The sequence below is a fragment of the Alternaria metachromatica genome (assembly GCF_023757995.1).
Source record: "Alternaria metachromatica strain BMP 0045 chromosome Unknown scaffold_8, whole genome shotgun sequence".
NCBI classification, from domain to species: Eukaryota; Fungi; Ascomycota; class Dothideomycetes; order Pleosporales; family Pleosporaceae; genus Alternaria; species Alternaria metachromatica.
The window spans coordinates 845,325-861,061 of NW_026055499.1; the positions used below are offsets into that span (position 1 = coordinate 845,325).

The 15,737-nt window shown below is 53.1% G+C and overlaps 5 protein-coding genes across 5 annotated transcripts; 3 read left to right on the forward strand and 2 right to left on the reverse strand.

The window, feature by feature from the left end:
* Positions 1 to 2,594: 2,594 nt before the first annotated feature.
* On the forward strand, positions 2,595 to 3,853 carry J4E83_004721 (uncharacterized protein; the record flags this gene model as incomplete). Its single annotated transcript, XM_049331647.1, has 6 exons — positions 2,595 to 2,763; positions 2,814 to 3,000; positions 3,050 to 3,194; positions 3,244 to 3,412; positions 3,464 to 3,736; positions 3,789 to 3,853. The coding sequence occupies 6 exons, from the start codon at positions 2,595 to 2,597 to the stop codon at positions 3,851 to 3,853; spliced, it is 1,008 nt and encodes a 335-aa protein (XP_049189421.1).
* A 1,021-nt stretch (positions 3,854 to 4,874) lies between these two features.
* J4E83_004722 (uncharacterized protein) lies at positions 4,875 to 5,588 on the forward strand (the record flags this gene model as incomplete). Its single annotated transcript, XM_049331648.1, has 1 exon — positions 4,875 to 5,588. One exon carries the CDS (start codon positions 4,875 to 4,877, stop codon positions 5,586 to 5,588), a length of 714 nt encoding a protein of 237 aa, XP_049189422.1.
* A 170-nt stretch (positions 5,589 to 5,758) lies between these two features.
* J4E83_004723 (uncharacterized protein) lies at positions 5,759 to 8,259 on the reverse strand (the record flags this gene model as incomplete). Its single annotated transcript, XM_049331649.1, has 3 exons — positions 5,759 to 7,111; positions 7,166 to 7,843; positions 7,894 to 8,259. The coding sequence occupies 3 exons, from the start codon at positions 8,257 to 8,259 to the stop codon at positions 5,759 to 5,761; spliced, it is 2,397 nt and encodes a 798-aa protein (XP_049189423.1).
* Positions 8,260 to 10,273: 2,014 nt separating this feature from the next.
* J4E83_004724 (uncharacterized protein) lies at positions 10,274 to 11,470 on the forward strand (the record flags this gene model as incomplete). Its single annotated transcript, XM_049331650.1, has 1 exon — positions 10,274 to 11,470. The coding sequence occupies one exon, from the start codon at positions 10,274 to 10,276 to the stop codon at positions 11,468 to 11,470; it is 1,197 nt and encodes a 398-aa protein (XP_049189424.1).
* Positions 11,471 to 11,783: 313 nt separating this feature from the next.
* On the reverse strand, positions 11,784 to 13,670 carry J4E83_004725 (uncharacterized protein; the record flags this gene model as incomplete). The annotated part of the gene is made up of 1 exon (XM_049331651.1): positions 11,784 to 13,670. The coding sequence occupies one exon, from the start codon at positions 13,668 to 13,670 to the stop codon at positions 11,784 to 11,786; it is 1,887 nt and encodes a 628-aa protein (XP_049189425.1).
* Between the last annotated feature and the right edge of the window lie 2,067 nt (positions 13,671 to 15,737).

Here is a 15,737-nt window from a genome sequence, read left to right on the forward strand (position 1 = left end):
GAGTCGGGGAAGGAGGAACAAGGCGAACAAACCAGCCGGGTGAGATTACTTATCTTCTCATCACCACCGTCCATCTCGTCATGTGCGCAGGTATAAGAGAATGACGTGCCGGCTTGGTACCTTGTCTCAAACTGATCCATCTCATCTTCTCTGAGAGCGCGTGCAATGCACCTTCCTATTCTATCAGCACTTCTGTTGACGTTGCATCATGTTGACTGGCGCGGAATACATGTCCATTCGCAAAGACAGTATCCAACTAATGACTGCTGAACGCAATCTGCTCGATTCGATCATCGGTATGCTTCGCGATCATGGCGAACAAGTTTATGACAGTCGTTCGGCACTAGGCAGAAGCGACGCGCACCTGGCCATGCTGAGCAAGTACGGGGTACCCAGGAGCAGAAGGTGCGAACGACGACGAGGAGACTTTCTGCCATCGAACATCCGAATGTACCGACGATCTGTATCTCCTTGCACCTTCTCACCAGCTTTCGGCACTTCACACTGGAAAGCACCGAAGACCGAAACCCTCCGAAGGCTACCCACATGAACTTTCAACGCCGCATGATCCACACTCCGCATAGGACTCTTGGTCGCAATCTCGTGTCACGTTCTTCGGATGCCGATTTCGGATGCCGGTAGCCCATACGCAGTGGAAGCATGTCCCGCAGAGCAGATGCATGCTTTCACGATGGATAAGGCGATGCAGATTCTATGGACAACTTTGTGCTGGACCGGAAGCGTCGTTCCCTGTGATCGCAAAAAGCCCGAATCCCTTCTGATCAGAGGGGTCACGGCATACGCCGCTAGAATCCTGGGTCGCGGTCTTACTGGGATCCTGATGGCTCGGATCCACGGAAGATGCGGTCTGCCTTTTGGACACCTGGCAAACTTGCCTATTACCGACTAAGAGGTTGCGAGCGCGTTAATCGGAACGAATTTTGGGAATCGTCGTGCGACCTGCGGTGTGCGGTCAACCAGGTTTTCATTTCGAGTGCGACTGGAGCCTGCGTGAAACAATGCAACTCCCCGGAACACTTGATGCGATATGCCAGCCTCGATTCACTCCAACCACGAGCCCAGTGTTTGTACATCTATCTATTCCCGGGGCTTGGTTTCAAAAAACCACCAGTCTTCCCGCATCGTAGGCTGGATTGGGTTAGGCGGGCTTGCTCGCGGAATCAATCCGCCGCCTACCCGTTTCGTGGTCGGATGAGCGCAAGCTACTCGCCAAATGCCCTACGCTCGATACCAGTCACCAGATTCCGAAGCCACCATGCACACCTCGGTAGTGGAACGCGGGGGCTGGCTCTGGGCCCTCCCTTGCAGTTTGACACCAACTGCGGAACTGATTTATCGACCATAAGATGCACATGCAACCACAACAGCTTCGCCGCACGAGGCCGGACTGCATATGTTCTGGACTGAGTCGAAGCAGTTGGTCGTTCTCGTCACACAGATCTGCAACTGCCTCAATTGCAACGTTGCACACGATCGCACTTTGGAGCCACACCATCAGTAATCGATGTCGCCTACGCGACTCGTTTGCGAGACGTCAAAAGGAACTCTCATGCGCGGCTTCAGAGATGCCGTGGCGACATGACGTTTGGGAATAACGCCTGCACCACTCATCCGGATCTAGCGTTCCTAGTACGCTTTCCCCGCAAAGTCAACCCCAATAAGTGACGGCCCGACGATCATTTAGCTCCAAAGTCTAGGCTCCGCACACATCCCCAGCTTTCGCGTGCTTCATCTCCACTCGACTCCGCAGAACCGATCTTATTTCCTGCAGCTGCAGATCCCTTACTGGTTGTCACTGAGTCGGATCACGATCACGTTACAACGTTCAATGCGTACCATTTGCATTGCGACCGTTTTGGGCACTAGGGTCGCCGAGGTCTTGCCAATACGGCGAGGCTAAGAGTGTGATCAATTGTGTTTCACGAAGAAGCATGCTTATCGTAGAGTCCTCGATGGGAATCTACATCTCCAATCGCCCATTCAGACGCTCGTTATCATGCACTCTTGGATAAGCCCCGACGGTGTTATAGGCAGAAGGTCTGGGGTGTGCAATGTGACTGCGCGGAACGCCACTGTTGTTTCTGGGGATGCGTCGCCAGGGAAGCCACGTCCGCAGCTAAGGATGAACTCCTCATGACTCCGGCGAATCAAGACCTGGCCGTCCTTCGAGCTCTGGTCTGGGCAGATCTGCCCTCCCGCCAATTCGACTACGTGCATCAGGTCCAACGCGGAGCCGCAGCGGTTGGTCCTCAAACTCTTGTTCTACCGGGGTGGCCTGGCTGCACCTGCCACCTACTTGGTGATGATCCCTTGCTTTCGTCCGCGGCTACGCTTTCTCGGAATTGGAATCCGTGCCTCAAGGTTTGCGGAGCACCATCGTTACGTTACCTACACTCTTAATGAAGATTGTCTGCCCACCTATATCAATCCTATCCTCCATCTTCTAGCCTCCTATGTCACGTTACGAGAACTCTACAGCAACTACCACTTCCTCCACTGGCCATCATCACGAAACATCCTCCTCTAATACTAACTCTAACGGAAGCGGTCTATTCGATAACCACATCGCCTGTATGACTTCCAACCACGACCACAAGTACGCAACAAACGACGCCCATCTCGGTGCGACTACGGCTCGGGACGCGGAGACTCTATCAGCTGGATCAACCGCGAGAAACGAGTCGACGACACGAATGATGGACAACCCCAACGCTTTGGAGAAGGACTTTTCTCGGCAAGATGGTAAGACACTTTTGCGACGCGTACTTCTGAATTCAGCTGACGCTCTCTAGCTTACGGCAATGGATATGGAGGACACGCACACCTCGATGCTTCGGCCGACTCTGGTACTGCGCTGCATCAAATCCGAACAGCAGGTAGCATCTCCATCTCGCCAGAGCTTTTCGAGAAGCTGTACTTGTCACCTCCGAACAAAGTAAAGGGAGATCTGCGCAAGACGTTCGGTAACCCAACACCTCTGTAAGTTCTCATTACACATTTCGAGTTCGTGGTTGCTGACATTGCATAGCGCTTTGATCGGTTTCTTGTTGTCGCTGCATCCATTGAGCATGACCCTTATGGGATGGCGAGGCGCTGGTGGGAGTGGATCTGCAAGCATCGGGTGGTATTACTTCTGCGGTGGTCTGCTCATGATCCTCGGTGGCCTCGGTGAAGTATGTTTGTCCTGAAACTTGTAACAGCAAACACTAACCGCTACCACAGTGGATTCTCGGCAACACCTTCCCCTTCGTTGTCTTCTGCTCTTTCGGTGCCTTCTGGCTCGGTTTCGCCGCAACTCTCCAACCTTTCTACAACTCATACGCCGCATACGCAGATCCAAGTGTCGAAGGCAGCACAGGTCTCGAGTCTGTGGGCTTCAATGTCGGCCTTGGTACGTTGCCTACAATATGTTTCGGAATTGCACCTCTAACGGTTGATACAGCATACTTCCTCGTCATGATGGGCATTCTATGCCTCGTCTACCTCGTCTGCTCCATCCGCACGAACCTCATCTTCTTCCTCATCTTCTTCACACTTGTACCCGCCTTTGGTCTCCTTGCCGGAAGCTACTTCCAGCTTGCCAATGGCCAAGCTGCTCTTGCTGTCAAGCTCGCTGAAGCTGCTGGAGCTTTCACCTTCGTCACGTGTATGTGCGGATGGTACATCTTCTTCGCCATTATGCTGGCTAGTGTCGACTTCCCATTCGATCTACCTCGTAAGTTGACTATGTCTTGGTCAAGTTCAGTTCGTCTGCTAACACGAAACAGTTGTCGATCTATCCAGCGTGGTGAAGGGCGCCAGCGAGAAGCGCAAGATTGACCATATGGAGTAGACAAGACCTCGATGGTGTATGGTCGGAATGCGGAGCATTGGATATGGGAGTGGCAGACAAGTGGAGACATCAAGAGTGGGTCAGATACCAGACGAAAGGCACGCTACACGCGTCAGACAGTCGAGACGGTGATACTGTCAGTGGCCGATCAGAGTGTGAAGCTACGCTTTCCCTTCCATCATGTGCCAATGCTACGGGTAATATTTATAAGTTACGCACGAAATAGTAATTATGCAATTCACGAAATCATATCTCTCCACATGTACTAACTCATCTTCATGTCCAATGCATCGTCACGATCCAAGAAATGGTCGCGTGTCCATCGCATGACGAATCCCACCAGCTGGCGTCGGGCTCGCCCGAGGCATTTCGATCCTGCAAATCTCACGACGACTAAACGATCATTTCAGCCATAGGATTAGGGAACTCGAGACACAATTTCCGCGAAAGCATAACATCGCAGCCTCGTTCTGGTCGACACGCCGTGTCGCATGAAGCCCCATGTCACAGAGTTGACAGGTCTGACACGCCCGACCCCAATTTACGGGTCCGCCAACCAGCTCCTTCAAGCGAACAGATGGTACGTGCATATATACATATAACCAAATCGACGAACAACATATAGGTCTTTTGCCAACAAAATATCTGATATCCAACGACCTACCAAACTTGCATCCAACTTCCCCTCCTCCCACGCTCCGCACCACACGTCACCACCATGATTTACCCGGTGGAAGCAGCCCCCATGCATGCCACACGGCACACCACATCCACATCCACCAGCACATCAGCCCGTCCGCGGAGGCGAAGTACATCATCAAGTCGCTCGTCCGCATCCCAGAACTTCTCGCGCCCCCATTTACAACCCACTGTACCGCGGAAATCTGCTCCAGCCACGCTTCCCCTACGAGCCCTCACAGACTCCTCCGCTCCAATTGCCCAAACCATCATTATAAAACCAAAATCACATCATATCCCTTCTACTACATCAAGATCAAGATCGAGAAAACCTCCACACAAAATGGCAACCTACTTCCTCACTGGCGCGAACCGCGGTATTGGATTGGAATTCGTGCGGCAGTTGGCTGCCAAGGGCGACAACACCATCATCGCGGGCGTACGCTCGAAAACAGGTGACAACGCCGAATTAGAAGCGATGAGCAAGACCAACCCCAAAATCCACATCATCGAATGCGACGTCTCCTCGCTGGACTCCCTCTCCAGCATCGAGTTCCGCGTCGCAGAAATCCTCTCCAAGAGCGGCGCATCACTCGACTACCTCTTCAACGTCGCCGGCATAAACGCCACATCCAGCGACACGAGTCTGACGCTCGATCCGAAAAGCATGTCAGAGCACATGCAAACCAACGTGCTGGGCCCGGCGAAAATCGTCTCCTCGCTGCAAAAATACCTCGCCCGCGGCGCTACGGTGCTGAACATGTCGTCCGGGCTCGGCAGTCTGACTGTTGCGACGGATATAACAAAGTGCTGTACTTATAGTATGAGTAAAGCGGCGTTGAACATGTTGACGGTGCACCAGGCGAAGGATTTGAAGAAGCTGGGGGTTAAAGTCATTTGTATGGATCCTGGGTGGGTGAAGACGAGGATGGGGGGCGAGGGCGCGATGATTGAGGCGAGTGTTAGTGTGGGGAGTATGTTGGAGGTTGTGGGCGGGTTGAAGGAGGCGGATAGTGGGAGGTTTTTTAGGTATGATGGTGTGCCTGTTGCGTGGTAGGTTGGGATGGGGAATATGTGTTGGAAAGTGGTAGAGGGGGAATAGCTGGAGGGGGATATGTAGATAGCATGTTGGACATGATAGTCTGAGATAATTGTGGATGGTATCTAAAGCGACAGTGAACTACATACTTCATGCCTTGAACTCCGTCTGTAAAGCGTCTTTCATCTCTACTCCGCCACAGGGCACAAATCGTAGTTACCAGCGACGTTGTTACCCCACCATTGCGGGAACGGAATAGCCGGCCCACCAGCTCCAAACACAGCAAACGACAAGATGAACAAGCAAGTCAAACTCGCGCCATCAAATGCACCCGCAATGAGGTACGAGTAGTCCTTGAAGATGCGGGGACGGTAGTTCCTCAGGTAGAACTGCGTGAAGAAACCCACAATCGTCCAGCTGAGAAGCACGCACGTCTGACTCTGGTTGTAAGGAATGTATCCCGCGTACTGGATGAACTGAGGGAAGTTGATCTCGCGGAGGGAGAAGTTACCGATCTTAGGCACGAAACGAACGAAGATGCGGTGGGCGAGGACGATAGCGGCGCCGATAAGGAGACCAAAGGGGACGATGGAGTAGGCTTTTCCTTGCTTGTAGAGGTAGGCAGCGAGCGCCCAGGTGGAGGCGTTGGTGTTGTAAGATTGGATGTTTGCACCCGACCACGACGCGTTACCGTCGGTGTCGGCGAGGAGGTGCTTGTTTCCTGTTACGATGGAGATCATGACGGCGTAGTTGATGAAGCCGCCGAGGACGGTGCCGTATATTTGTGTCATGAACATCACGCGGGGCGGGATCTTGAGGTATTCGCCTAGTTTCAGATCCATGCTGAGTTGCACGGCGCTGTTGATGACGTTGTGAGACCACGCGGCGAAGTACATGTTACCGATGGGGCGACCGGGGAGGATCAGTCCGGCAATGACCTTGGACAGGTTGTTGGTTGCGATACCGTTACCGAAGCGGGCGTAGAGGAGGGTGCTGAAGGGCGAGATGATCGTACCCATCACCAGTGCGATAACGTAGGCCCAAACGGGGAGAGTGACGTTCTCCTTGATCACGACGACGAGACCGAGCACGAAACTGACGACGAGTACGGCTAGGTACCACCACTGTGGTGCGTCCTTGTAGTGCTTGGCCATGTGCGCGTGATGAGGATCGTCGAACTTGCCCTTTTTGGCATCCTTGAATGCTCGGACTGTGTCGCCGCCCCAGAAGAGCACGATGTGGGCAATGAGGGCGCCAATCGCGGCATTAGCCATGAACATGGCGTAAGCGAAGGTGCCAGTAATCCTCGGTAGACCGTATTGCAGGAGAGCCTTCTCGTCCAGTATGCCATCGATGAAGACGCTTTCGCTTGGGTACTGCTTGCCCTCCTGTGTCAAGAGACGTGTTGACATGAAAGGGAGGTCCTTCGAACCCCAAGCATTGCCGTAGTAAATGCCGAGCATGATGAAAAAGCAGAACACGAATCCGGCAGCTTGATGGAGTTGGAGCTTGAGCGGAAGCGAGGACTGGAAGGAAGTGATCTGTAATAGCGATTAGTGCCTGCAAAGTATGAGTGTTTCGGAGCGCCTTCTTACGTATTGCCAGTCAAGCGAAATGCTGAACCAACCAAGACCCTCGTTGTTTGAGGCACCACCGAAGAGGTTGGTAAGCGTAGCCGCCGTGTTTCCAGTCGCATGCATGGCAGCCAGACAGGGGATCGAGATAGAGTTCAACCAGGGGAAGATGTATGCAGGGAAGAACTCGTAGACGAACATGCAGGAGAAGGCAATCCAGAACCATCGGAGAGGCTTTGAATCCTTGACGCTCTGCCAGTGGAGACCTTGGAGAACCTTGACTGTAGGAAGACTGCTCCAGTAGACCGAGTCAACGTGCCATACGCAGATGGGGCGCATGATACCGCAGATACCGTATCCAAAGAGTCCAATAGAAATGGTGCTGAAGATGACTGTGACAGGGCTCAAAGGCATGTCGTAGAAGAGGTCAGATGCAGCGAAGACCTGACTGGCGGGAGCAGCAATCGATGCGGAAGTCGCGGTGATGGATGTGATGGCATGCTCCTTCAAGTTCCACTCGCCGTGGTTGAAGAAGGACATGATTGTAATCCACATGGGCGCCTTGCCGACTCCGCCCTTCTCCCTCCACCGAGCCTCGAACTTGTCTCCGCGGGGCAGTAGCTTGACCCATCCCCTGCCGAGGAAGTAGGCCATGAGGACGATGAAGGTTCCTTGGATGGTGACGAGAGTGGGTTTGAACTGGTTTCGTCAGCATTCAACGTACGCAGTCTGTGGTGATGTTGACATACCTGGTAGATCTGGTACACGACGGCTTGGAATCCGGATAGAACGGTGGCCAGGAACAGACTTCGGAAAGTCAACGCAGGCACAAAGTCGTCTCGCATAGGCAGTAGGTAGGCTGCTGCGTCGGCGCCAGTAACGATGACATGGTCCTCACCGTCGCCGTCCTTGTCGTGCCCATCGCCGTCGTACTCAGGAAGAGCGGCCTTGATCTCAGGGTCCAAAGGGCCTTTGATGTCGATGTCTCCGTCGTGGGCAGCATGCTTCTTCTCGCTGAAGTCGTTGATAGCCTTGTGGCTGGGGAGATTGACGACCTTGCCCTCGACGGCGTCGGGGCGGCCCATAACCATCACGTCACCAAGAGGAGCTGCCATGGTTGCGCGCGGTAATGGTTTGGTTCATTGTCCGAGCGGGGAGTACTGTTACTCAAATATACAACTGCTCACGTGTTCTAGTGCAAACGCGTTATCGTGGCCTTCACCTGTGTGATTGCGGCGAGGTTGCGCGCAATAGCACGTCAGATAAGGCCCCTGTTGCAGGAGCGATAGGACTGCCACTCCTAGGTTTGAAAGGGCAGGTGTCCCATGTCAGGAAGCGGCCGAATACAGAAGGGTATCTAAAGATCATGCAAGGCGATGTTGGTGGCACGGCAGGTAACCTAACTGTGCAACCCGTGGGTCCTATCACTTCTTCCCTTCGTATTCTAGAACACCCGGCATATCAGAAACGAAGCCTGCAACCGTATATTGGGCAGGAAACTGCGGGGATAACGAGGTCGTGCCATCCCGTGTCGGAGATGCCGTTCCAAAGGGGATGGCCTGGCACCCTGTTGCAACGGCAGGCTGATAGCGACCGATACCTAGGTAAACAACGGAATGGTGTCGCCACCAGGTTGAATGGCATCATCCGCAGACACGATATCGAATGCGCCCGGAAGAAGCATTCGCCGTGCTTATGACCGCGCGACAAGCCAATCGCGGGCAGACCTGGTGTCGCCGAACAATTGCAATGCAATTTAGGGAAGTTTCCTCGGCGTTCGTGCGACAGACGATCCTGTCTCGTGCGATTGGGGCGCTCGTCGTTTGGCGTTGTCCTCGAGAATGCGACGATAAGCGTTGCCAAGTGGGGGTGGCGCCCGCTAGGTCGTGCTTGTCCATCACAAGATGAAGCCTTGGTGGATTGAAGCACGCAGATGTGGACGGCGTTCCCGCGAGCAGCGGCGTCGTGGACCAGAATGCGGCAGTCAGGCCCGCAGTGTCGCCGTGGTGCGCGAAGATAAGCTGCCGAGTCCCGGGATTCCGTTAGGCTGGTTTCCGGTCGATGCAACGCCCACCTCTATCATTCTTCCACGAACAATAAGACATCTCAATGGAGCGTAAGAAAAACGATGTTTGTCGTGTAGGAAAGCGCGCAGCAGTGTACTTAAGATGTAGTACTAGGATGGTCTTTAGTGCTGACATCCAGGCAGCCATCTTGGCATTCTTCCACGCTGACTCAGATCTGCAGGCAAGCGCTCTGCATACAAGTCATGCAATATAGCAACAAGCCATCAACATAGCCAGTATAGTCCAGTTTCCAAATGGCGCATGTATCCAGGAACCCATCGCTCGGGACGTGTGCAGCAAGGTCGTGATTGTCAATTAACCTCAAGCTCGTCTAGCTCATCAGTCCACTCTCAAACGCTGAGGTCTTTTTCTCTACGAAGCATCCATTATGTCTCGAAGTCTCATCAGAATCAAGGCGCTGTATCCTTCAGTCACAATGTCTTCAACTCGAAATGTATCAGCTCCTACAGCAAGGCTCACAGTCTAGATCAATCTCAAACACGTTCCCAGTACCTTTCGAGGAATGATCGAGCTTCTTGCGTCGCACCACGTACACCAGGAAAATCTCTTCAAGAGTCGCTTCTCTCCACTGCCACGGCCTTTAATTATTCATACTCAGTATATTTGAGCTGAGAAACATCTCCGTTGAGATGTAAAGTACACTAGTCTCCATCAATTGTACGCAGCCCGGTCGTTGATTCAACGCTCTATCATTCGTGTCACTTCAAAAAGATAATAGCGAGTTATTCGGGAGGCTACTTGCTATGCAGGATTCTCTGCTGTTGCTTTCCAGCGCAATTCTGGCGGATGGCGATTTTAATAAGACATACAAGCACATAACTATTTCACTCAGCTGTCTCAAATCTTGAAAGAACATGTGCGTCATCGGCTAGTAACATCTACACCATTCACTACGTCTCCAGGCAAAACATACATACCCACAATGCTCTAGTCACTTCTCACGCCTACCCTATAGTCCGAGACTTTCTATCAAAACGTTTTTGACAAAATCCCTCCTGCGTAGCCGTTCGTCCATCCGGACCTCCTCAACTCCAACACCACCATGTCCTCCACGCACGAGCGTTCCATCCCCGGCCTGTCCGCCCTCTCCCCCACCGTAAACCCAGAACAATGCTACAGCGCCCTCTCCTTCTGCCTGCCCACCTCCCTCGCCTTCGCCAAACGCCTAACCTGGGAGCAAACCCCATGGATCCCCCACACATCCAACCACAGATCCGTGAACCCGATCGACGAAGCCGACACCCATCGCATCGCCACCTACCTCTCCCTACATGGCCACTCAGTCACAGCTCGAGATGTACAATGCGCGTTGCTGTTCGGAAGCACAACACCAGGTCAAGACAAGATGACAGAGGGAATGGGGTCGTGTCCGCACCTCTTCGTTATCTTCCCCCACGCTACAAAGGTCCCGTGTATCGACCCCGAGTTCCTCAAAGTCTGGCACGACGACATAGTGAAACCGGCGTTCGACCGCGCGTGGAAAGACTCCGGTCTTGCACACGTCTCCGGGTCGTCGCTCGACACACCCACACGCGTTTTACCTCCCACCGGCGTCCGCACGTCGCGCGACGCCTTTCCCGCTTCCGGATTCCTTGAGCGCCTACGTCATGCGAAGAGCGGCGCTGTGCGAGACTACTGGCCTAGCTGGAAAGACGACTCGTGGTACCTTGGTCTCGAAGGCAAACACACTGGTACACGGACTACAATTTACGATGCTGCTTGGGATGCTATAAAGGGCATGTTGAAGGACCATCCGCAGTTATCTTCGTACCAGCATCCTGTGTACCAGCATCCCATCTTGTTAGCGGTGTCGAGGGGAGTGGTGCATGTGAATCCTAGGTTGAGCACGAAAGACAAGTACAGGTATGTGGCGCAGGAGTGGGATCGGCTTGTTGATTCGCGGTTCGTGAAACAAGGGAGTTTTCAGGTGGTTTTCGAGACGGTGTTGGGTAATACGCCGGAGCCGGAGGAGTATTCTGAGGGGGAGGAGATGTTGAGGGATGAGGAGCTGCTAGATGAGGGGGAAATCAAGAAGATCAGGGATAAGGAGGAGATGTTGAAGAAAGAGGACATCCTAGCGATTGAGAAGATGGAGGCGGATGAGCCGGTCGTGACAGTTGGGCCGGTGGAGGCGACTTTGGCTGTCGAAGAGAAAAGCGAAGGCATCAAGAGGAAGGAAGACTTCAGAATACCTACGAGTGAGGACGAGTATGGCAATAAGCGGAGGAGGACGGAATAGCCTGGTTCGGCCTCTTTGTCAAAGAAACGCTGCAGCCGAAGAAGTGAACGCGGTCAGAAGAGAAGCGAAAGAGTGAGAACGTAAAATGTAGGTAAAAAGTTCATCAAAGCTATCCAAGCTTACCATACAACGCCAACCAATGCAATACTCCGGCTACGCACTACCAAAATGCGATAGCGATGATGAGGTGTTTCCTCACTCATGTCAGATGATACCAGCGATCCTATTTACGCTGTTCGTCGATCCTAGCCCTAGCCCCAGCATCGTCCTCAACCTTCTTCTATCTCGGCTTCGGTCGCCGGAAAGGATGTGCCTAAGTATTGAACACCCAATCATCCAAGCTAATCATGTCAGGCGTGCTGAAAATAAGGTAGAAATACTTCAATGTCTCCGCCGTCCAGAAACTCTCCATCTTGTTCTCAATATTGTCGTCGCGTGTGTAGGGTACGTCTACCACACCAGGAACGGATTTGTAGGCCCGGCCTGGAGCCTTCGGCGCTACGAACGTGACGTCTCGGACTTGTCCGTTGGCATATGGCGTTCGAGTTGCGGCAACAATGCTGGTGAACATGTCCCACGCGTCATCGAGATACTGCCGGTCACCCGTGATGCGGTACATGATGAAGACGGATTCGATGGCTTCGGGTCTGAGCAGATACCGCTTGTCGCGGATGTTAGTGAAGCCAGGTGGGATCTTGTACTTTTCCACTGCATCGTTGAAAGTTTCGACATATTTGCTGCTGTAGTGATACAGGGCACCCTCTTCCCAAGCTGTATGGTTCCAGGGACAGGTTTTTCGGGAGTCGCAGGCGACCATATCGAATGTCTCGGGCATGATACCAGTTTGTGTGGCGGCGTAGGCGTATATACATCCCTTGGTAAGCTTCGCGCCGAGATCCACGTGGTCAGGGTCAGAGAACAGGCGACCTGCTAGACCGAACATGCCACCAATGAAGCATGTAAGATGTTGCATAGTTGGGTCGAGTTTGGCTTCTTCGCCGTGTGTGAAGACATCGCCGCACAAGAGTAGGTCTTCTCCGTGGAACTTGTCAGGCACCATGGGGCGGAACAGCATGTATGCGTCAATCATCTCCGCAGAGTCGCGGTACAATTTCTCGTACGCAGGTTCCACCCCGCCCAGCAACGCATGCATCTTGGGGAAGTATTCGTACGTGCTGTCAGCAAGCGCGCCGATGGAGAAAAAGCGAGATTGATTGAATTCTTCTTTCGCAGCATTCACCATAGTTGGCCATAGGCCAGGAAGCCTCGTGCTATCCTGCGCGCGATCCATCATTATGGTGACTCTCGCAACAGCGTCGTAGTACTTTGGCTCTGACGTAACCTGCGCCAGCCGCGTGAACTCCATGGTTAAGCTGCCGAGACAGGCAAAGCAGATGTTGCTCTCGGCGGAGAAGGCCAGCCTGGGTACCTTCTTGACGCCCTCCACATTCAGCCAGCCCAAGGGTGTATTATTCGTTGTGTCGAACGCTCGATACAGCATCTCTCCGAGTTGTATCGCCTTCTTAAGCAAAATAGGCTTCCCGCTCATGTCGTATGCGCTCAGCAGCCCGCCGAGGTATCTGATGGTCGTTTCGAAGACGCTTACGGTGGTCAGATTGGTCTTGCCAAAATCTATGGCCGCGACAGCCTCCACGGCCTCTTCGAACTCTTCTTTGAGCCCCATGATCCACAACGTGTCTAACGAATCGACGAGTGTGGCACCCCAGCCGCCGAACGACTCCTCGCCCTCACCAGTAATTGGCTTAAGCTCATCCTGTGCCCACGCAAACTTCTTGTAATTATTCCAGCTATGTCTGAATTCGTCTCGCACGGCGACTCTACGTTGTTCCCTCTGTTTTCTTTGCGCGCTTGTTTCCGGAAAGTCTTCGGACTGGACGCGCGGGAGTTTGCGAGGAGCGGTAGTCGGCAGCGGTATGTAGGACGTGATCGTGTTCACAAAAGGCGCTTCTCGCCAATCATATGACTGCTCGGATTTGATGCGCGCGAGGCTCGATCCATCGTGCATATACGCTTCGTGCTCTTCGAATGCGACGGCGAGCGCATCGGTGGGCTGCGCGTAGAGCCAGTAATACCCGCCGAACGCGACGGCCGAAAGAAGCGCATATATAAGGGTTCGCTTATGTTGTCTCGACATTGGCCGCTGGTATGGCACCCCGCGGGGCACTTTAATCCTACGCATTGTGAGATAAACGCGTAGACCTGTAGTCTCTCATCGAATATACAATGGGAGAAATGATGTCGTGAGAAGTAAGCAGCCAACACCAAGTGGGTGGCCTGAATAAGAGGGTATGCGATGTAGTCGGATTAAGGTATCATGCAATGATGAGGGAAATGATGCCGGTTGTGGTGATGCCACCAAAAAGTGTGTTGTTCATGAAACCGCCATGGTGAAGCCGGCGCAAGGACACCTCTCCAATGTGGAGGGATGTAACGGAAGTGACCCATCTGCCAAGGCAAGCTCCATTGCCGATCAAACAGAAAGTACAGATCGAAGCACTTCCGGTAACCGTAGCGCCAGAAGCGACTATAGCACGTGTCGGCGAAATATATGAAGGTGCGTACAAGCGACGGTGTACTCTTCGCCGTGAAGCGCATGTGTTCAGTTGTGCCGGCACGCTAGAGACGCGTTGGTGCACACGTGTCCGTGCATCTCCTTGCCCTGCTTGCAGAGCTGTCACCATTGCATTCAATCGACCAAGAGTGTAGATTTTCAAGTAAATTCATTCTTCTGCATGCTAATAAGGGCGAAAGAGCTGGCTGCTGATGCCGGTGGGGTGACACGGAGGCGGTCTCTCTGCTTGGGCTCTATGCGTCATGAGCTCGTCCCGAAACGGCTCTTTGGCACGTGACGTCAGCAGAGGGTCAGGCCAGCGACGACGCACTGATGCCAATTCCACTTCGTTGCTGACACCGAGTCATCTACATTGAGCACTCCGACGCCAAATTCTGTGAGCTTAAACCACAGCATGTCTCTCAAACTAATCGGCCAACCAGGGGTGTGCCAATATCTGCTCATCAACCCCGTCTCCTGCACCATCTCGATTTGGGTCTTCAGAATCTTCTCTTGCTCCGCGCTCAGTCGGTTGAACCACATCATGCCGATAGCATCTCTGAGATTGACACTGGCGTAATACGAGTTTGTACAATTGAAGGTAGTGTTGCCAGCAGAAAAATCGTCGAGCTGAGATCCCCGTCCCGTAGACTTCACCATCCTTCGTGGAGTGAGCGAACGAGACTTTAACGACTCCAAAAACCAAGAAAAAGCGAGCATAAAATCAAGGAATCTCTAAGTATATTTGATCTATCTACCCCTCAAACACGCCAAATGATCGTCCAGCTTCAAGAAGTCCCCGCCATCTTGATACGCCCTGAGGATCCCTGAGTTACGATCGTGTACTTGGCCGACCATGCGGTCAATAGCCTCCGTAGTCTGCTCCTCGAGAGTCTTCTCGTTTGCCTCATTCGCCTCTTGACGAATTTCATGAAGACGTTTGAGCCAATACATCCATCTCCACGGGGTGAAACCAGTCGGTGACCGCTTCCCAAAGTCGGATTCAAGGAAGTGTTGCCCACCCTGCCCGATATGGCTAGGACAGTCATTCCATGAGAGTTCAGAGAGTTGGACAAGAACGTGACCAGCCTCTTTGATCCAGGCACATACAGACGGCATGAGCTGCGTCAGATCGAGAGTCGAGATCGTCTGGTGTGAAGAGAGTTCGTCTGGTTGACCTCCGTCGATGCTGCTCCTTCCTTCAAAGGTAGAGCAGAATAACAGAAGAGCGATCTGACAGATTCGATCTTTGCTAACGCGAGTCGACGCCAGCTTGGCCAGGAAGGATGCGAGATTGAGTCGCTGGGCGTTCTTCAAAGCCGCGCAGTTCTCGATCCAGAATGCGGTCATGTCAGTGGCTAGAAAGGGTAGATCTAAAGATTGGTGTACAACGTCAGTGTGTGTCTCACATAAAGTTTGTACAGGGATATTACTGACCGTTCCACACCGTTCCATCTACTGTTCGCGCGATGTCGATACCGTAGTGCCCAGTAGCAGGCCTGGTCAACGGCCCCAATCCCTGAATTCTCACGATGTCGAGGATTAAGCGGTCCTGTTCGCGCGTATCGTACGCCGTGTGCACAGCAACTTGGTAATACATGTGCCACGCAGAGTGGATGTGGTGCACAAGAGAGTCGATGCCATCTCCTAAGCTGCAGTATCGCTCACTGACAACCCCGGTTCGATTATAGAAGG